General features: G+C 42.1%; 1 protein-coding gene across 3 annotated transcripts in view; it reads left to right on the forward strand.

Moving 5' to 3' along the window:
• Nucleotides 1-22,484, forward strand: part of LOC126106332 (signal recognition particle receptor subunit alpha homolog) — an 80,382-nt gene that overhangs the window by 26,583 nt on the left and 31,315 nt on the right. Inside the window, exons 4-5 of one of the 3 annotated variants that reach the window (XM_049912580.1) lie at nt 8,162-8,215; nt 11,623-11,773. In XM_049912580.1, the coding sequence (XP_049768537.1) occupies nt 8,162-8,215; nt 11,623-11,773 (205 nt within the window). The remainder of the gene's footprint in view (nt 1-8,161; nt 8,216-11,622; nt 11,774-22,484) is intronic. The other 2 variants (XM_049912581.1, XM_049912582.1) reach the window with 2 other exon arrangements.

Below are 22,484 nucleotides of genomic sequence, written 5' to 3' on the forward strand. Positions count from 1 at the left end.
AATTGCCGCCACCTTTCTTATTACTGGGCGACTTTAACGCCCATAACCCTCTGTGGGGTGGGTCAGTGGCAACAGGTCGAGGCGCCACCGTTGAGCATTTATTGTCGCAGCTCGATCTCTCGATTTTGAATGATGGTGCCTCCACACACTTCAGTGTGGCGCATGGCACCTACTCCGCCATTGACCTTTCAATCTGTAGCCCTAGCCTCTTACCATCTGTCCACTGGAGTGTGCATGACGACCTGTGTGGTAGTGACCACTTTCCGATTTTTCTGTCACTACCACAGCGTCACTCTTCTGGGCGCCCTAGCAGATGGGCTATGAATAAGGCTGACTGGGACTTGTTCTCCTCCACTGCCGCTATTGAGCCTCTCTCAACTGATGCCATTGATGCGGTGGTTCCATCGGTCACCGCCGGCATCGTCACTGCCGCCGAGTCTGCCATTCCCCGTTCTTCTGGGTCCCCTCGGCGGAGGGCTGTGCCTTGGTGGTCGCCTGAGATCGCTGAAGCGATTAAAGATCGCCGGCGGGCGCTCCAGCGTCACAAGCGACATCCCTCCATGGACCACCTTATTGCCTTCAAACGGCTGCGTGCGCGGGCCCGCCTCCTTATCCGCCAAGGCAAGAAGGAGTGCTGGGAGCGGTATGTGTCCACCATTGGCCTCCATGTCACTCCATCGCAGGTCTGGGCCAAGATTCGACGGGTCTTCGGCTATCGGACCCCTGCCAGCGTCCCTGCGCTCTCACTGCATGGAGCAGTTTGTACTGACTCCGACGTCATTGCAAACCGCTTAGCAGAGCATTTTGCTATGAGTTCCGCTTCTGCGAATTACCCCCAGGCCTTCCGCTCCATTAAAGAGCGGATGGAACGTCGGAGCCTTTCTTTTCGCACCAACGCTTCTGAACCCTACAACGCTCCATTCAGTGAGTGGGAATTTCAGAGTGCCCTTGCCGCTTGCCCTGATACCGCTCCCGGGCCAGATCGCATCCACTGTCAGATGCTGAAACACCTTTCAGTGGACTGCAAGCGACGCCTCCTCGACCTTTACAACCGTTTCTGGGTCGAGGGTGAGTTTCCGTCGCAATGGCGGGAAAGTATTGTCATCCCCATTTTGAAACCTGGAAAGAACCCTCTGGAGGTGGACAGCTACCGTCCCATTAGTCTCACCAACGTTCTTTGCAAGTTGCTTGAACGGATGGTGAGCCGGCGCTTAAATTGGGTGCTGGAGTCTCGGGGCCTTCTGGCTCCGTCTCAGGGTGGGTTCCGTAAAGGCCGCTCCGCCACCGACAATCTGGTGAGCCTTGAGTCGGCCATCCGTACAGCCTTTGCCCGCCGTCAGCACCTGGTCGCTGTCTTTTTCGACATGCGGAAGGCGTACGATACGACATGGCGTCATCACATCCTTTCTACGCTTCATGGATGGGGTCTTCGGGGCCCTCTGCCGATCTTTATCAGAAATTTTCTGTCGTATCGTACCTTCCGCGTGCAAGTCGCGGCCTCGTATAGTTCCTCCCTCGTCCAGGAGAACGGGGTACCCCAGGGCTCTGTCCTCAGTGTCTGCCTGTTTTTAATTGCAATAAACGGTCTCGCTGCGGCAGTGGGAAATTCTGTCTCCGCTTCCCTGTATGCTGACGACTTCTGTCTTTACTGTAGTTCTATTAGCATTGCAGCAGCTGAACGTCAGCTACAGGGCGCAATCCGCAAGGCGCAGTCTTGGGCTGTAGCGCGTGGTTTTCAGTTTTCGGCAGCCAAGACCCGCGTTATGCATTTCTGCCGGCGCCGAACGGTCCATCCTGAGCCGCGGCTTTATCTTGCCGACGAACTTCTAGCTGTGGTGGAGACCCACAGGTTTTTGGGTGTCCTTTTTGATGCCCGGTTGACTTGGCTGCCTCATATCCGGCAGCTTAAACAAGCGTGTTGGCGGCATCTCAACGCCCTGCGTTGTTTGAGCCACACCCGCTGGGGCGCCGACCGATCTACCCTGTTGCGGCTCTACCAGGCGTTAATCCAGTCTCGCCTGGATTATGGGTGCCTAGCTTATGGCTCAGCATCCCCATCTGCGTTGCGGGTGCTGGACCCAATTCTCCACAGCGGGATACGCCTTGCCACTGGTGCTTTCCGCACCAGCCCTGTGGACAGCGTCCTAGTGGAGGCAGGTGTACCTCCACTGCGGTTCCGACGCCAACGTTTGCTGGCCGCTTATGCTGCCCATGTTTTTAGCTTGCCCGGGCATCCAAATTATCGTGTCCTGTTCCCGCAGTCAGTCGTCCATCTGCCAGACCGTCGGCCCCGGTCGGGTTGTCCGATCGCCGTACGCATCAAGGAGCTTCTCTGCGGGCTTGGGTTTTTCCCAGTTCCACCTCCTTTCCGGGCGCCTCTGCGTACACCCCCGTGGTGTGTTCCTCGCCCTTGCCTTCGGCTCGACTTGGCACAGGGCTCGAAGGACTCGGTCCCTCCAGAGGCCTTCCGCCGCCGCTTTTATTCCATCCTGGCCACGTATCAGGGCTCTGGACTTGTTTACACCGACGGTTCGATGGTTGCTGGTCGTGTCGGGTATGCGCTAACTCTAGGGGACCATTCCGAACAACGGTCCTTGGCGGCTGGCTGCAGCGTTTACACTGCTGAGCTAGTCGCCATCTTTCGTGCCCTAGAGTATATCCGCTCCTGCTCAGGTGAGTCCTTCGTTATCTGTAGCGATTCCCTGAGCGGTTTACGAGCTCTCGACCAGTGTTTTCCTCGTTCTCGTCTGGTGATGGCTATCCATGAGTCCCTGCATACTCTTGCGCATTGCGGCCGCTCTGTGGTCTTTGTGTGGACCCCCGGTCATGTCGGTATCCCGGGCAATGAACGTGTTGACCGCCTGGCGAAAGAGGCCACGAGTAAACAGTCTCTGGACGTTGGCCTCCCAGAGACTGATTTGCGGGCAGTCCTCCGCCGAAAAGTTTTTGCGCTTTGGGACGCTGAATGGCGCAATCGGATCATGCCCAATAAACTCCGTGCAATCAAGGAGACGACGACTGTGTGGCAGTCATCCCTGCGAGCCAACCGCAGGGACTCTGTCGTCCTTTGTCGGCTCCGCATTGGCCACTCCCACCTGACACACAGTTATTTACTGCGCCGGGAGGACCCTCCTGTATGTCGCTGTGGGGCGGCTTTGACAGTGGCCCACATTTTGTTGGCCTGCCCCCTTTTAGCTGTGGTCAGGCAGACATTTGCGCTGCCTGATACGCTCCCTGCCCTCTTATGTGATGACCCTGGTATGGCTGCCTTAGTTTTACGTTTTATTAGGGCAGGGAGTTTTTATTCTTTCATCTGAGTGTTTGTTCTGTTCTTTTGTGTTGATTCTGGCCATTGGCCTACGATTTTACGCTGAGTTTTTAATGTGTTCTCGGTGGTTGGCTTTTCCTTTTTATCTCTATGGTCGGCCAACCACTGTCACACTCTGTGTGATTTTAATTTGTTTCGTCTGATCTCTGTAGGAGTATTTCTTGTCCTGTGTCGTCTGACGTCTTTCCTGTTGTTCGTTTTTTTCCTCTTTGGGTGGTTTCCCTTTTTTTTTGGAAAAAGGGACCGATGACCGTCGCAGTCTGGTCCCTTTAATCCCCCCCAAACCAACCAACCAACATGTTCAGTCACATCAAATGTCAGTAGGAAGAAAATGGGACAAAGTGAAGTGAGACATTGAGTAAGAACTTAGAATCAACGTAAACCTTACTAGGAATAAATGTAAAATCAGGGAATTTCTAGTGTTGATCTTGTGGTTTTTTTTTTTTTTTTTTTACAGGGGCTGCGAATTTGCGGTGTAGAATCGTGAAAAAACGTAAAATCAAAGTTCCACTTACTTGAACTTTGGACATTTATTTATTGTCAACATTTTGATAATACAAGAAGAAATAAAATAAAAAGAAATGGTTTACATTAATTTTTAACTTCGCTTCCTTTAATACTTACTAATACTGTTGTCCCTGGTATCACTGTTTTTAAACGTCACCCTCATCCTAATAGGAGAGTTGAGAAATTTAAGTCTTTGTCCTAACAAACATTTCATGGTTTCTTCTGAACACATTGCAATGTCTGAGGTTGTGGTTATAGTGGAACTTGAGAACACAACTGTTTTTTGTCAATTAAATATCAGATTTCACTTTGGCATTGATGTGAGACTGTTGCTGTGTTTCTTGCTTTCAAATGTATTGTATGCCTGCTGCTTTCTCATTGGCTGTACAGATCCGGTGGCTGACACACCCCCTTTTGTTCCCATTATACCTCACAGTGAGCGTCAATAACATTGTTACAGCAATATATAGACTTTCAATGTCTCCTGCAGAAATGTATACCATTGTTGTGTATTTGTCCAGTTTTAAAATCAATTCAAATGGATTCAAGCAGACTGCAGCAGTATAGGTTCTCATGGTTGGCAGCAAGTTGTAATTTGCTGCCGATTCACTACTCCCCTTCCCTCCCCACACACATGGTGGATCTCAGCTAAGCTGGTACCACTGTTCCCCCTCCAAACCATTTGTAATGCTGTGCTGAGCAACTGTGAAACACTTACTTCAGTATCTTCTAGGGAGCAAGGCATATGTAACATCAACTAATAAATATACATACATCAAAAAAAGTTTTGCATCAGCCCGGTTCCCAGAACTCCTGAAGACAGACGTTGACTGTGGATATTGTGTCACAGACACAGTCCCTTTGACTGTTCAGAGATGTCACTAAACCCGCCCAAATATGTAAACAACCATGCATGAGCAGCGCCTATTAGACAGAGGGGGTCCGACAGCTAATCAGTTCCAGCCATTCCACCAGGAAGGAGGTACATGGATAGTGTTGTCCGTAGTTCAACCATGCCTAGACAGTCAATACTAAAGTTCGATTGTGTCCGCATTGTTACTTTGTGCTAGGAAGGGCTCTCAACAAGCAGTGTCCAGGCATCTCGGAGTGAACCGAAGCGATGTTGTTCGGACATGGAGGGGATACAGAGAGACACGAACTGTCGATGACATGCCTCGCTCAGGTCGCCCAAGGGCTATGACTGCAGTGGTTGACTGCTATCTACGGATTATGGCTTGGAGGAACCCTGACAGCAACACTACCATGTTGAATAATGCTTTCCATCCAGCTACAGGACGTTGTGTTACAACTCACTGTGTGCAATAAGCTGCATGATACGCAACTTCTCTGGACATCCATGGCGAGGTCCGTGTTTGCAACCATGACACCGTGCAGTGCAGTACGGATGGACCCAACATGTCAAATGAACCCTGAGGACTGGCATCACTTTCTCTTCACCAATTAGTGTCCCATGTGCCTTCAACCAGACAAACGTCAGAGACTTGTTTGGAGGCAACCCAGTCAGGCTGAATACCTTAGACACACTGTCCAACGAGTGCAGCAAGGTGGAGATCGCCTGCTATTTTGGGGTGGCATTATGTGGGGCCGATGTACGCTGCTGTTGGCCATGGAAGGCTCCGTAATGGTTGTACGATACATGAATGCCATCCTCCGGCCGATAGTGCTACCATATCGGCAGCATATTAGCGAGGCATTTGTCTTCATGGACGATAACTCGCACCCCCATTGTGCACATCTTGTGAATGACTGCCTTCAGGATAATGACATTGCTCAACTAGAGTGGCCAGCATGTTCTCCAGACATGAACCCTGTCAAACATGCCCGGGGTAGATTGAAAATGGCCGTTTATGGATGACGTGACCCACCAACCACGCCGAAGTATCTACACTGAATCACCATTGAGGAGTGGTACAATCTGGACCAACCGTACCTTGGTGAACTTACGGATAGTATGCCATGACAAATACAGTCATGCATCAGTGCAAGAGGACGTACTACTGGGTATTAGAGGTACCAGTGTGTACAGCAATCTGGACCACCATCTCGGAAGGCCTCGCTGTATGGTGGTACAACATGCAGTGTGTGGTTTTTGTGAGCAATAAAAAGGGCAGAAGTGATGTCTATGTTGATCTCTCTCACAATTGTCTGTACATGTTATGGAAGTCTCGGAACCGAGGTGATGCAAAACTTTTTTGATGCATGTATAAAAGGTCACATACACAATTAGTATAATTCTCAAACTTTCGTTCATCCTGTGATATAGTGATGTTTGTTGGTACTCTCTCTATGATGGTTCTTGCTGCTGTAGTCTATACTGGTGATTATAGTCAGTTTAATATGATTTTGTTTTTTAAACATTTAATTCTACATTAATTTTCTTTCTTGTTCTTATTTCATCTGAACATCACCATATTGTGTCAAAGCTGATTAAAACGTGGCAATGATTTTATCTGGTATTCTAATACTTGAACAACAACCAGATTTCTCATTTGCAACCCACTTGGTAAATAATTACAGTAAATCTCATAATGAAATAAACTGCTGACATGCATTCAGAATTGAGTAACGTTTTTTGAAGGGCAACATTTTTGCCTTTCAATGTTAACTTCACCTAACAAGCACTATAAATGTTTGTATATGGTATCCATAAATGTTTGTATACAGTATTCACGCATGTACAAGAACTTCTATTGCAAATCTGTTCAAATACAACAAGAGTTAATAAGATAATAGTATTAGATTCTATGTCCTCCTGTGTTTCACAAAATTGTCAGATTTTAAACGGAGCGATAAACCATTGTGGTGGCTAGTTCATAGTTTCTCACACGTCCATTGTGTGATGCAGTGTGAGTCAAACGTCACATGATTGTCCAAGCAAGGTCGATACCATATTGAGTGCTTTGGCTTATCAGGTAGTCTTGAAGCTGTTGGAGTGCAAGTATCATTTGCTGTACCTACCCTTCCCAATCCTTCAAAATAAATCTGCTCTTGACCTCAATAACCCAAGCTTCATCAGTAAGTGAAAGATGACACATATTCAATCTATTAAATGATGTAAAAATGTTGACCTTAGCAGCAAGAGTTTAATATGCAAATGTAGGACAACCTCATAATTTTCGAATGATGAGTTTGGAAAAGATCTTTGTCTTATAATTGAGTAAAAGTGGTGTCTACATAATGATACAAAGAATAAATTTTATCTTAAAGCATATGCTACAGTTGATTTCCATTATTTTGTCAATGATTCAGGGACTATGTCCAGCATTGGTGTCAAGTGTTCATCCAATGTGTGAATTGATGAAAGAGGATTGGAACCAATGATGGCACCACTCTTGTTACAACTATTTTGCTTGATATTCCAACTAAACATCAAAGGTTGTTGGGGCCAATACCGATACGCCAACCACACATTGGCACCAGTGTTGTCAGTTTTCTGTCTTTACCATTTAAAAACTTAACTTGTTTGTTCGTTCATCATTGTTGTCATATTTATTTCAAAGTTAAGTTTTTCAAATTGTCTCACAAACAGCGAGGCAATATTATTTACACTCAAGACTGCAAAAGCAAAGGTCAGGTTCCGTTCATCAGGTATGTTTATGTTGCCTCTGTTTGAGTTCAACTGAACGTTGGCTACAATTTGTGGGAACTGTCACATAAATATTTCTAATGTTGGCACTAGCATTAGCACCAGTGTGTGGACAGAGGGCAACTTCATCAGATTTTATTACTACATTCATTAGAGTACTGTGACATAATTTTAGGACAGTTTTTAAAGCTTAAAAAATTATCATATATTTAAATTTCAGCAAAAAGGATTGGAGGAGGGATGGTGGGAGAGAGAACATAATCAGTGAACGAACCACTTGATCTTCATGGCCAGCTTGTCATTTTCCCCACAGATATTGATTGTGTTTGACTGGCTGGTAAGTCGCCTGTCAAGAACGAGAAATAATTATGACATAGCCCACTTCAGTATAATGTCGCAAATCCAGTCTTACAGATGGTACATCACAAACTTATAGAGAAGCTTATTGTGACTCGGGGATTCCCATCCAAAATAAAATAAAATAATAAAAATCTGCTTGTACATTCTTCATTTCTTATTTGTCTATTTATGTATCATGTTGTCTACCTGACAGTCAGAAAGATCTATTCTGTCTTAGCAGCTGAGCAGCATATGTCCAAAGAATGTTCTGTGCATACTGTATAAATTGTCCTATTTGCAGCAAGCTGTTATTGGAAATCTTTACTCCAATGTCATTTGATACGACTGACATATATCTAATGATACATCACTACTTTCAGGGAAAGCAAAGAAGAAAGGTGCTGGAATGGTAAATGGTGAAGGCCCTAATAACAGTGAGTAATTTGCAACTAACAGTAGAAGTAATAGAGGTTAATATACATTGTAACATAATTTGCTTGGAGTTTTTTCTATAAGAACCCATGCATGAATTTATGGGTAGGAGGGCATGCTTCATTTGGATCTGGTCAAGGTTAGATTGCATTTAAGTAGCATGAGGTTATGTTTAACTGCTTGCAAAATGGTGGTGTTGTAAATATGAGATTTCTTTTGGTTATATGGGAGGTGTATTTGATGTGAGAATCTCCATAACAGTTTGAGTTGAGGGAACACTGAATCAACAAATAAAGCACTTAACTACACAGAAACACACAAAAATATTAGGGAGGTGTCTGTTTAAAAATTTAGATAGGCAGTTAGAAATTCTGACACACATCACCATGTAAATGGTTTCAAAAAGTTACTCTCTTTCCTTGGGGGGGGGGGGGGGGGGGGCTTTCTCTTAAGAAGCAAACACTCTAGCTAACCAGCCATGGCAAACAGCAGGTTCTGAAGCAAAAGATTTGTGGTTTGGTACAGTGTACTCCTGATTATTCATATACGAATTATCCTGTTTGCAGATTATTGGTGCCTCAAAAAAATTCTCTAGCAAACAGCAGTAAACAACCATTTCCATTGCTATTGGGCGGCCTGTTTCACATGAATAAAAAAGAATCTGTTTTCTTATGTTACTTGGTGTATAACCAACAAAGCTAGTTAAGGAGAAATGAAAGAAACATGTTGACATTAAAAGGTACGTATGAAGCGAGATACTGACAGAAGTAAAACTGTGAGGTTGGACCATGTGTCCTGGATATAAGTCACCTAAAGAATGCGTTACAACTTTGTCCACTGCTAATGTTTCTGGCAACTACAAAATGGAATTACTAGTGATTGGGAAAAAAAAGACTAGCTTTGAGGCACATTGCAGCTAAGGGTTTCCCTGTGCATTACAAGGTCTGTTCGAAAAATTCCGGAACATACGTAATTTCACACCAGTGGTGTGTTTGAGCAAAACGTGGTTGGCATCCCTGCACAAATCTGCGTTTAATGTGTAACTGATGGAAGTTTCATTGTATGTCTGCTAGTTATTGTTCATTGCAGTATTGAAAAAATGGTGTCTCACAGTTTGTAAATTTTGAGATGGCAAAGTTAGAGGAGCAATGTGTCTGCATTAAATTTTGCTTGAAACTCGAGTAAACCTTTCCCAGAGACACACCAAATGATGCTGGATGCCTTCAATGATTAGTGCTTAATCTGTTCTTGGGGTTTAAAAATTTCCAGATGGAAGTTAGGTGACTCATTCAGGACACCCTAAAACATCCACGAATAATGCTCACGTCAAGAATGTCAACAAAACTGTGCATTCCTATCAAAGACTGATTGACTGAGAGATTCCAGAAGAATGTAACATTACAATTGGATCATTTCATGAAATCCTGATGCAGCATCTTGGAATGTTTTGTGTTCCCACCAAGTTCGTCCCACGGCTCGTGAGTCAAGAGCAGAAAGACCTTCACTTCACAATCTGTGAAGAGTTTTTGGATCTCACAAATGAGAACAAGATGTTCCGCAAGGAAGAGAATTATAACTGTTGATGAAACGTGGATCTACAGTTATGATGCTGCGACCAAGTTTCAATCTTCACAGTGGATTGAGAAGGGTCTCCAAGACCAAAAAATGCTCGCCAGGTCCAGTCAGATGTCAAAGCCATAGTGATAGTTGCCTTTGACTTTGAAGGATTAGTTAATCATGAATTCGCACCACAGGGACAAAATGTTAATCGATGGTACCATCGGGACGTGCTGCGACACCTGTGAGAGAATTTGAGACGTAAAAGGACTGAAATGTGGCGAGAAATTCTATGGCTCTTGCGTCACGATAACGCACCCACACATTCATCCCTGTTAGTGCATGACTATTGGACAAAAAACGAAATCACTATGCTGTCTCATCCTCCACACTATCCAGACCTGGCCTCTGCAGACTTTATTTTATTTCCAAAATTGGAAACCCCCATTAAAAGGACGAAGATGTGCAACGCTAGACGAGATAAAAGAAAATTTGCAAGTGACGCTTCATGCAATCCAGCAAGAGGCATAGTTCTTCCAGAAGTAGAAACAGCATTGTGAATGGTGTATTAATTTTGCAGGAGACTGTTTCGAAGGAGACCATAAACAGTAGGTAAGTGTAGAAAAATTTTGAGGACAAATTTCCGGAATTTTTTGAACACAGAGCTCATATTACAACCAAAAGAGTATAGGTGGATAATGAAACTTTCAAAAAATGATTCCACACAAATTTTGTAGCACAAACTCAGTGATTTATAGAACAGAAAGGATTGCCACAGAAGGTTTTTCTATTGCCTGATAACTCTGCTTAACATCCCAATCAGAGGGTTCTTGTATCTGATGATGGTCTCACCGTAACTAAGTTTTTACCTCTTAACATGACTGCCATCATACACCCAATGGACCGAGGTGTAATTACGTTGGTAAAACTGCACTCCCAGACTGGTCTACTGCTAGATGATGGGAATGATTTGGTGGCATTCTGGAAGAAGTTGACAATTCTAGGTGCCATATGCAGAATTTATGTTGTCTGGAAGGAAGTTGGGCCACATGTACTATTTCAGTAATAGAGGAAAATTCTTCTGAATATAGAAGAAAGTGATTTTCAAAGCTTCAGGAATGAAGTAATAACTGCACAAATAATGAATCTGGCAATAGCTTTAAATAGTTTTGAAGATGTCTCTGAAGAAAACTTGAATGAGTGGTTAGAGTGTGACACACATGAACCTGGCTTCCAGTACATGAGTGATGCCGAAATTATATCCACAGCTTCACAACAAAACAATGAAGAGGACAGTGAATATGAAAGTGAGAATGAAGACAATGAATGATGTTTTCAGTCACTGTACCACACTGTGATGTGTTGATGCTCTACATTGTATGGGCCAGTACAACAGTATTACTGCAAGAAAAATTCTAAATGGCATGTGAAAAAAAGTCAGCTACTCTCAGAAGCAAATGTCATACACCATCTTAAAAATTAAACATGCCTACTCTACCTATGCACAGACCTTCAATAAACTTTCAAATAAAGAACACACATTTGAAAATACCTTGATTACTTGTGCATCTTGTCTTTTACACCCCCCCCCCCCCCCCCCCCCAGTACCCCAAATGATTGAGAGTATATTGTATCTTGAAATATTCAGTATTTTAATTTGTTGTTATGGGGAAGGCTGTATTTATGAATTATGTTTATCCTATTTTTTTTCCATTTGATAAGAGCTGTGGAGGTGGAAGCACTTCACTACAGTCAGGGAGTTGTTCGAGAGACAGAGTATTAGCAGTGTTGTAATAATCCAGTGCAATTGCCAATCCACCAGTGATGGAGGTTTTCTTTTTTTCGCCCACAGTAACAGCTCCAGCTCCAGTTCCACCACCGGCACCAGTCATTCCTGTGTCGCCTTCTTCCAAAGTGAATGACTTTTTGAATGAGGAAATCCTAGCCCAGAACAGAATGCGACTGGCTCAGAAGATGGCACGCAGTCCCAAAGCGACCAAGCAGTGAGTACAAACTGCAGAGACGCACGCTGCTCCGTACAATAGAGGTTAACAGATACCTGACAATACCCAGCCTATTGCTTTGTCAGCACAGTGTGTTGTTGCAATAATGCCTATATCCTCAGCAGTTAGTTTATTAAGAATAATAAATCTAAAATTCTCACAATTTTCTGTTAGTTCTAACTTTTTCTTTATTACTAAATAAAATTTAGAGGTAGAAGTCTCAAATTAAGTCGGCTAACATCATATTGCGACTTCAACAGGCACATTTCTGATCAGTATTTAATGCTTTGAAAAGAAACAGACTAGTCAGCAATTTTTCAGATTTCCAATTTAAGAGAAGTTAAATTTTCAGCTTCTACTTATCACTGGTCATATAGATATTTCACCATTCTTTTTTGTCAAGTTCAGCTCAGTTGTCTATAATTGAGTTGGTGTAGACAAACCCTAGCAGCTTGCAGTGGTGTTCTTTTCTTTTTTTCCTTCAGCTTTTGGCTATGAAGCACTAATGGCTGCAGGCAAAAACAGTAGTCGTCTGTGTAGTTTTAACAGCACTGAGCGTTGTCGTGGAGAAGTTTACAAAACTGCATTATGTGATCGGTTAGTGTAGGCACATGTAACTGCCACACCCAGCGCACTGCAACTGTCAGGGATCTTCTTACGTTCACTCTAATAGGAGGATTCCTATGGCACAAAAAATATTCCCCGATTTGCTGTGTGCATTTAAATAAATTGTTCCAGGTGACCTTGTTTCTTCAGTTATCATTTATTACATTTCCCATCAGTTAATTTACACAAGATTACTGCTCTCTCACTCACTTCAATCACATATACATCTCTCTTCTCACACGCATCTCTGAACTGATTCACTACACTTACTATTTCTTAACAAAAATTGTATAATGCCAGTGCACAAGGATAATAGTGATGAATCGTGGAGTGACTGTAGCTAAACACATTTTCATATACCTTTTCATTGGACATTAACCAGATTGCACTAATCATGTAGATAATTTCTGACTTGAATTTTTATGCACTAGTAGTTTTTACTGTCTACTGTAACAAGTTTCATATTTGACTCCATTGGTAATAGTGCAAACCTTTATTGAAAATAGAGGAATATTTAATCACTTTAGAATTTTTAAATGTTTCACTAATCAAATAATGTCAGTTACAAATGTAACACAAAAAGAAAATTTACAAAAGAATAAAATGTGTAAATAACAGACAAATTAAACAAAAATTTTGTTAGTAGTGATTATTTGACTGCTAGCACAATTTTCAAACACTTAATACATGGAGTGTTTAAACTGTTTTTGACAAATGTCTAGGAGTGATAGATCACCGCTTGGGGAACAAGTTTTGTTAGGGACGAAATGTTCACCGCCACTTACCAGGTTCGAGGTGGAGCAGAGTGGAATCCCCCCAATCCCCCCCCCCCCACACACACACACACACACACACACACACACACACACACACAAAAGTTTTGAAAATTATATCATCCAATGCGAGCGATGAACGTATTGAGTCGCTAAAAAATGAGTTTTCGAAAACTCTTCTCAGCATATCATGCATTATTCCAGTGATGACATCTGCAATTGCCACCTTAAGAGCTTCCAAGGTCCTTGGCCAAACTTTGTAAGCCTCTGCTTTGAGATATCCCACCCCACCCCCACCCCCCGCCCCAAAAAAAGAAGAAGAAAAGTCACAGGGGCTCAACTCTGAGGAGCATGGGGCACATGAAACATTTGCAGCTGGGAGACTGTTCTTACAGAATTTGGTGCGAACGACGGGCAGTATGAGTCGTAGCACTATCTTGTTGAAATTGGAATGCTTCTGTGTCATGTTCCTCACTACACGCTTCTATTTTGGGGATTAAAAAGTGGTTTCAGTTGCTCAGTAATGGAAAATTTTGCTACACTACAGAATAGTGTCAGGTTGCGCAGAGGCTAAGATTGCATTGCAAGCATCTATACATTTCACTCAGTCTTCTGGACTAATTTCTTCAACAACCATCAACTTGTAGGGGTGTAAGTGAAGGTCAGAGTGTAAAATCTCCCTTACTGTTCTGGATGATATTGCAAGAGCAGCACCACGTTTCCATGAAGAACATGATGGATATCGTTCAATTGAGGTTCTCACTGCCACCATGTTTTCAGGTGTCCTCACACTTTTAGGTCGGCCAGCTGGTTTTCTACCTAAGCTCAGTAAGGACAAAAACCTTCCTTCTGACTACAACCCCATCTCTCTTACCATCTATGTTTGCAAGGTGATGGAACGTGTGATTCATGCCTGGCTGGTATGGTGGCTTTGGTCTCGCAATTTACTGACGAATGCACAATGTGGATTTCAGGCTTGGCGCTTTGCAGTTGACCATCTTGTTACTTTGTTCACCCTTGTCTTGAATGGTTTTCTGTGGAAATCCCAGACTGTGGCTGTGTTTTTAGATTCGGAGAAGGCCTAAGACTCCTGCTGGCGAACTGATATCCTCCATACTCTTTACACGTGTGGCTTCCGTGGCCTTCTGCCTTGTTTTCTTCAGGCATTTGTAAAAGATCGAGTTTTCAAGGTGCGTGTGGGTTCTACCTTGTTGGAGACCTTTATCCAGGCAAACTGTGTGCCTCAGGGTTCCATCCTGAGTGTCGTCCTCTTTGCTGTTGCCACTAAAACTCCTTAATGTTCTCTCTCTCGCCGGGCATCACCATTAACCCTATAATGGCCTGTCTCCTGTTGGGCATCCTGGCTCCCTTTTTGTTGATGATTTTACCATCTGTTGCAGTTCTCCACGGACCTGTCTCACTGACCAGCATCTTCAGCAATGTCTCGATCATCTTTACCCCTGGAGCATCAATGATGGCTTTCGCTTTTCCACTGACAACTGTCTGTATGACTCTCTGGCGACTCAAGTGGTTTCTCCCACCATGTTTACATTTAAGGCCTGTTGCCATCCATTCATTGAAACTACGAAATTTCTGGGGCTCAAGCTCGAAAGGAAAATCTCTTGGTCCTCCCATGTATCTTATCTGGCAGCCTGCTGTATGCGGTTCCTCAATGTCCTGTGTGTCCTCGATGGTACTTCCTGGGGTGCCAATCCTCTGTTTGTATCGGTCCCTTATCCATTAGAAACTTGACAAGGGGTGCTTTGTTTGTGTCAGCATGTCCATCCCTCTTACACCGTCTCAACACTATCCACCATCATGGTGTCCGTTTGGCCACTAACGCATTTACACAAGCCTGTTTGAGAATCCGTATGCTGAAGCTGCTGAACTACCGCTGTCCTACCCCTGTGACTTTCTCCTCAGCAGGTGTGCGTGCCATTTGTCTGCCATGCGTGGCCACCCATCTTATACTGCCTCCTTTGATCATTGCTTTGGTCGTCAGTATGGGGCTCGTACCTCTTCTCTGTTACCTCCTGGAGTTCTTTCGGCACTTGATGTGTTGGCTTACCTTCACGCTACCTGCAGCCTTCCCCATGGGTGTGAACCCTTCGCCACCTTGGCTTCGTGAAATGGCCCATGTTAACCTTGACCTTCATTTGCTTTCTAGGGACACAACTCCAGCCTTCAGTTTCATAACCTTTGCATGGAACTTCACAATAATACCTTTGTATACGCTGATGGCTCTTGGTCTGACATTGGGGTCGGTTGTGCCTTCATCATTGGCACCTGTGTCTTTAGACACCAGCTTCTGGCACACTCCTCAGTATTTACAGCGGAGCTCTTCGCATTGTATTAGGCCACGGAGTACATCCAGTGACACAGCCTTTTCAATTGTCCTCTGCTCAGACTCACTCGCCGCCCTTCAAAGTATATATGCGCTGTACACTACCCATCCCTTTGTGCAGGGAGTCCAGGAAAACTGTCACTTGCTCACTCTTGGTGGAGCCAGAGTGATGTTTCTGCAGGTTCCTAATCATGTCAGTCTGCCAGGAAACGAGGCTGCTGACACTGCTGCCAAGGCTGCAGTCCTCATACCTCAGCTTGCGAGTACTTATATTCCCTCCAATCTGTGTGTTGTCGTCTGTCAGGAGGAGGTGTCTCTTTGGCATCGCCAATGGTCCTCCCTTAACGGGAATAAGCTCCAGCTTATTAAGCCTCTCCAAGCGGCTTGGACAATCTCCTCTATACCCTCCCGCCAAGAGGAGGTTATTTTAACTTGGCTGTGTATTGGGCACAGCCTTTTTAGCCATCGTTGTTTGCTAAGTGGTGCTACCCCACCACTTTTTTCACATTGCGCCCAAGTTTTAACTGTCCACTTCTTGATGGAATGCTCATTTTTGTAACCATTTATGTTTCCACTTCGGTTTGCCGTCCGATTTATTTGCCATTTTAGCAAATGACGCATGGGCTGTCGACCGCATTTTACTTTTTATCCGCCAAAGCAATATGGCGAAGGCCATTTAATTTTTAGTTTTGGACCTCTGTTTCTGTATAGTGTCTTTTTAGCCCTTTTTCCACATGCCTGTTTTTAGCTGTCTTCTATTATGTCAGTTGGGACTTACGTATAGTCATTTTTTAACTCCTCTCTGTCTTCGTGTTCTGTAGTTTAGACTTGGGTGCATATGACCCCAGTTGTTTTTTGCACCCTAAAGCAAAACAAAACCAAATTGAGGTGAAGCACATAACAGTTGGGCAACATCCTCAGCAGCTGGGTGGTCCAGGTGCTTCTTGGCCACAGTTTGACAGTGGCCATTCACATGGGCAGGTAGCTTAGTCGTCATACCCACATAGAAAGTGGCACAGTGGTTGTAGCATAGTTTGTAGATAACACGGCTGATTTCACAGGTAGCCCTGCCTTTGATGGGGTAGGACATGCCTGTGGGAGGACTGGAGTAGGTGCTAGTGTGTTTCAAAGATTTTGGAACCCCATAAATTGATAAATGTGTGTGCTTAATACAAATGATGTTCTAATAACAGCCAGAGAGATTTTATCTGTGTGCATTGCACATATGATATAGGTGTATCAGGTTGTATTCTAAAATAATGCTTCTGTTTGTGTAGAGAAAATGTGTTTGAGGTGTTGCCCTGTTTCGTTAGAATGTTTACAGGATTTGTATAAGAAGTAACTAGTCCTTATTTGGGAAAAAATATATTGACAGGGTTGTTATGAACAATGGATGACAAACTTGTCACCAAGCTTTCCACATATAGAAGGTGGCCTCGAAGTCCATTTCCAGAATGTCTTTCAAATAGCACATCACATTCTCCCAGACTACCTCTGTGTTCTCATAGTGCGGTCTTTTGCGGACTGTCTTCACTCAAGGGAGCAGTAAGAAGTCTGCCAAGGGCCCATTGGTGTTGTAGGGACCTCGAGGAAGTGTTGCCTTGTTGTTCCAGGCCAGGTGGTCATTGATCATGAAGTAGATGTAGCTCAGTGCATTGTCGTATTCCAGTCTCTAAGTGGGGCCAATGCTCGTCGTCGATTGGTTGATACTTTCCTTCAGCTTTTCAAGAAGTCGCACGTAGACAGTACCAGTCGGTCTGTTACACGGGCACGGATACGTGATTAAAGACAGCTGTGGTGTCAAACAATACAATGAGCACAACTTTGGCAATTGACTTGCTCATATCGGCCTTCATTCGATCAAGGGCTGCTGCTATGTGCCATTCAGTACTACGGCATTTTGTCTCAGGATCGTGGATCTTGCTAGATTGTACCCAAATCTCCATAGTCGATTTTTTTCAGAGTCCCTTACCGAATTTTATGTAGTGCTCTTTGACAGAATGTTGCATTTTCACACTTCAGCCAAGCCTATGGACAGAGGTACTTTAAAACAATAAAATGAATCACAATGAACCTTATTGGCAAATGACGTTACATTTGTTTTGAAGGTGATGTCCCACTCTATCAAACTCGCTTGGATTGAGCATACTGCGACCTACAGTTGTCAGAAAAACTGTACTCATTACTTTTTATAAATACTCTGTGTTATATTTTTATATTCCTTACTGTCATTTCTTGTTAACAATATTAGCTTATTCCCAAGAATAAGCACCTTTCACACAGTTAATACTTAGCAGAAATCAAACCTGCATTTGGAGTGGACTTCCTTAACTCTTGTACAGAAACGTGTGCAGTATACTGCTGCATCCATTTTCAATAAGCTACCACTTTAATTAAAAAATCTTAGCAGTAACCCACGCACTTTCAAATTGAAACTGAAGAGTTTCCTCATGGATCACCCCTTCTACCCTGTCAAGGAGTTTCTTGAAAAATTAAGCTGATTCTTGTTGTATTGTTGATTGCATTTACTTAAACATATGGATTGGTTTGTTTTTTTTTATTCCCCCCCCCCAGGTTCATAAACGTTTTATGTTGTAATTTTGTGTACTGACATGTTCCATAACATTGTAGATTTGCGCCTCAATTCGGTCATATGGAACTTGACATGTAAATGAATAAAATAAATCATTCCTAAGCCACTGACTCTGATGACCTCAATGTTTTGAGACATTGAACTCCCTATCTTCTTTCCCTTGTACATCAAAGAAATAATAATGAGAAAATTCACTTGTGAAACAAGGCACAGTACGCACAGGCAATATATTATGAGCTTTTATCTTTCCTAAAAAAGCTGCTGCAAACCAATGTGAAATGTTTGGAAGAGGATACTAAGCACTGTACAAGTTATTAGGGTTTCTTTCCTTTCCATTCACATATGGAGTATGGAAAAAGGTATCTTAAACGTCTCTGTGTGCATTGTAATTAGTCTAATCTTGTCCTCACAGTCCCAATGAGAGTGATGCAGAGGTGGTTGCAGCATATTCCTAGCTTCATCGCTTAAAACTCGTTCTTGAAACTTTGTCACTACGCTTTCGCAGGATAGTGTGGTTTATCTTCGAGCATGTTCATGATGTTTTCCATGAATCAGCCAAATGTTTGACCATTTATACTGCTCTTCTTTGTATATATTCAGTATCCCCTGTCAGTAATGTTGTACTTCAGGGTGTTTAGCCTAGTTCGCACTTTCAGAAGTACATCATTAATCAGTTGTGTGGAGAGAAATTAGAGAGGTGACACCCCCTGTTAGTACTTTTCGACTCTTTTTCTTCTTCTTCTTCTTCTTCTCTATGAATATTTAAAGCAAGTTTGGATCTTCGCATGATCTTGAAATCTTATCAAGATGTACATTATATTTTTGCAGATTTTGCCAGACAGTTCATAATTATAGATAACTGCATAAACTACAAAAAAATCTGAGGTTACTGTTAGTATTGTCTGGAAGATCATTATTATGCAGAATCCACCAGAAAAATGTACACACTCTTTGTCAGGCTCTATCAAGATATCAATATTGTCGTTCGATTTGAGTTACGTGTGTGTAGTTGACTCAGCAGATGTTAGTACTTTCATCTCGGTATTGAGCAAACAAGACGGCTGGAGCACGCTTGACATTTGAGCAACAAAAATGTATTGTGAAATGGTTTTAAAGTTTGATAATGCTGTTGAAGTTCAACATCAGTGGGGGCGAGAGTTTGAAACAGAACTGCCAACCCGCCTAACAATTAAATACATCATCAACAAGTTCAAATTGCATGGAACAATTTGTGATATTCACAAAGGATGATCAGGAAGACAGCTTACAGCTACAAGTCCTGCTTTGTCGGCTCTCTTGTTGGAAATGTTACGCACATCAGTTTTGCAAGGTATACGTGCACTTTATGGAGCTGAAGAAGAGGTTGTATACTAAAAGGACGGGGTGTCACCGACTACCATGTAGCCATACAAGCTTTCCTGGATTACAATTTTGTGTGGCATTGGATTGGACAAAGAGGGCCCATTGAGTTCCCGCCACGGTCGCCAGATCTAACACCTATGGACTTTTGCTTGTGGGGAACTGTGAAAGATAACATTTATCGGTGGAAGCCACGCATGCTGGAGGAACTTCGCCAGGAGATAACAGCGACATGTGCAGTGATCTCCACTGTAACATTGACTGACGTACCTGCAGTGACCGCTCATCGTTCTGTTATTTGTATAGCTGCGAACGGTGAACATTTTGAACATTTAAAGTAACCATGTGCTAAACTGAAGGTTGTACAACATATGTGATCAATTATTAAACACAAAATACACACACAAGTAATACTTTTGGTTCCTTAAGGTGTGTGTATATTTTTTCTGGCAGACTCTGTACTTCAGGAACCATGAGGTCCTCAACACACTTCACTGTGACACGCATGAAGCCACTTACGCTCTCATTGATGTCTCTGCATTTGAGATAACTTGGTGTGCGCTCCCTACCAAGAAATTCTCTAGTCCAAAGGAGAGGTTCCCAGAGGTGAAATAGACTTTTTGAAATCTGCCTGTATGATAAAATAGACTGTGGTGCCAAGCACTACACCCTCGTGCCATTCATCAAAGCGGGCTCTTGTTTGTGCATAATCAGTTAAGAATATCATAATTTTGTGTTGTGCTTTAGAGCATTAAAATCAATACTATTATCTGGAACAGCAGCATAGTGTACTGGTATATGTTCCTCATATGCAAAAGTCATTGATTTGAATCCCTTCAGATGCTAGCAAATTTTTTATTTTTAAATCTTTATTGAAATGACTTATCATTGTTTTTATTCAATTCATTGTTTTAAATGTATTTTTTTATTTCTAATACTTTGTAATGCGATTTTAATCAGTGCATTAACTTTTTCATTTGCTCTCATTTTTTCTTCATAATCACTTTTTTCATCATAAATCTTGTTCCATGTGGTTTTACTTATTTACATTTTACTTTCTTTGGCACTGTTGCACAGCCAGTATAAATCTGTACTTTGTCTTTTGTTTTTTTAACCAGTAATGTGATATTTTCAAATGTTTAAATAGAGTGATAGGTAAATAAAAAAAAATTAAAATCAGATGTGTAAATATTCCAAATGAAAAAACAATGATAGATAATAAAAAATGAGAACAAATGAAAAAGTTGATACAATGATTCAAATGACATGAGAAGATGTCAGAAAAAATACATTTAAACCAATAAATTGAATAAAAATAATGATCAGAGTCATTTTGATAAAGATTTACGAAAAAAAAATTAATAGCACTTGATGGGATTCAAACGAATGATCTTTTTCATATTAGGAACTACGCCATATCTCTTGGTAATTATGAGTTTTAAGGCTCTAGAGCATGCTGCAAAATTCTGACATTATTATTATTATTATTATTATTATTATATTATTATTATTATTTCTTTACTTTCTCAGACGTTAAGTCTGGTTAAAAATGGAAAGTGACGCGGACCTTGATCAAGCATCACTTCCTTTTAACTGTACGGTATATGTTACATTGCATTTAGGAACTTTCGGGTAATTGAACATGTATCAATAATTACAGATTTTTGTAGTTGTATATATAAGTTTGGATGTACTGTATTGCATTGATGTACTGGTCGATATTGTGTGGTATGACTCCTGTAGTTGATAGTATAATTGGTATAATGTCAACTTTATTCTGATGCCACATGTCCTTGACTTCCTCAGCCAGTTGGATGTATTTTTCAATTTTTTCTCCTGTTTTCTTTTGTATATTTGTTGTATTGGGTATGGATATTTCGATTAGTTGTGTTAATTTCTTCTTTTTATTGGTGAGTATGATGTCAGGTTTGTTATGTGGTGTTGTTTTATCTGTTATAATGGTTCTGTTCCAGTATAATTTGTATTCATCATTCTCCAGTACATTTTGTGGTGCATACTTGTATGTGGGAACGTGTTGTTTTATAATTTTATGTTGTAAGGCAAGCTGTTGATGTATTATTTTTGCTACATTGTCATGTCTTCTGGTGTATTCTGTATTTGCTAGTATTGTACATCCGCTTGTGATGTGATCTACTGTTTCTATTTGTTGTTTGCAAAGTCTGCATTTATCTGTTGTGGTATTGGAATATTTAATAATATGCTTGCTGTAATATCTGGTGTTTATTGTTTGATCCTGTATTGCAATCGTGAATCCTTCAGTCTCACTGTATATATTGCCTTTTCTTAGCCATGTGTTGGATGTGTCTTGATCGATGTGTGGCTGTGTTAGATGATACGGGTGCTTGCCATGTAGTGTTTTCTTTTTCCAATTTACTTTCTTCGTATCTGTTGATGTTATGTGATCTAAAGGGTTGTAGAGGTGGTTATGAAATTGCAGTGGTGTAGCCGATGTATTTATATGAGTGATTGCTTTGTGTATTTTGCTAGTTTCTGCTCGTTCTAGAAAGAATTTTCTTAAATTGTCCACCTGTCCATAATGTAGGTTTTTTATGTCGATGAATCCCCTTCCTCCTTCCTTTCACCTTAATGTGAATCTTTCTGTTGCTGAATGTATGTGATGTATTCTATATTTGTGGCATTGTGAACGTGTAAGTGTATTGAGTGCTTCTAGGTCTGTGTTACTCCATTTCACTACTCCAGATGAGTAGGTCAATATTGGTATAGCATAAGTATTTATAGCTTTTGTCTTGTTTCTTGCTGTCAATTCTGTTTTCAGTATTTTTGTTAGTCTTTGTCTATATTTTTCTTTTAGTTCTTGTTTAATATTTGTATTATCTATTCCTATTTTTTGTCTGTATCCTAGATATTTATAGGCATCTGTTTTTTCCTTAGCTTCTATGGAGTCACTGTGGTTATTCAATATGTAATCTTCTTGTTTAGTGTGTTTTCCCTTGACAATGCTATTTTTCTTACATTCGTCTGTTCCAAAAGCCATATTTATATCATTGCTGAATA

This window comes from Schistocerca cancellata, chromosome 10, assembly GCF_023864275.1.
Source record: "Schistocerca cancellata isolate TAMUIC-IGC-003103 chromosome 10, iqSchCanc2.1, whole genome shotgun sequence".
NCBI lineage: Eukaryota > Metazoa > Arthropoda > Insecta > Orthoptera > Acrididae > Schistocerca > Schistocerca cancellata.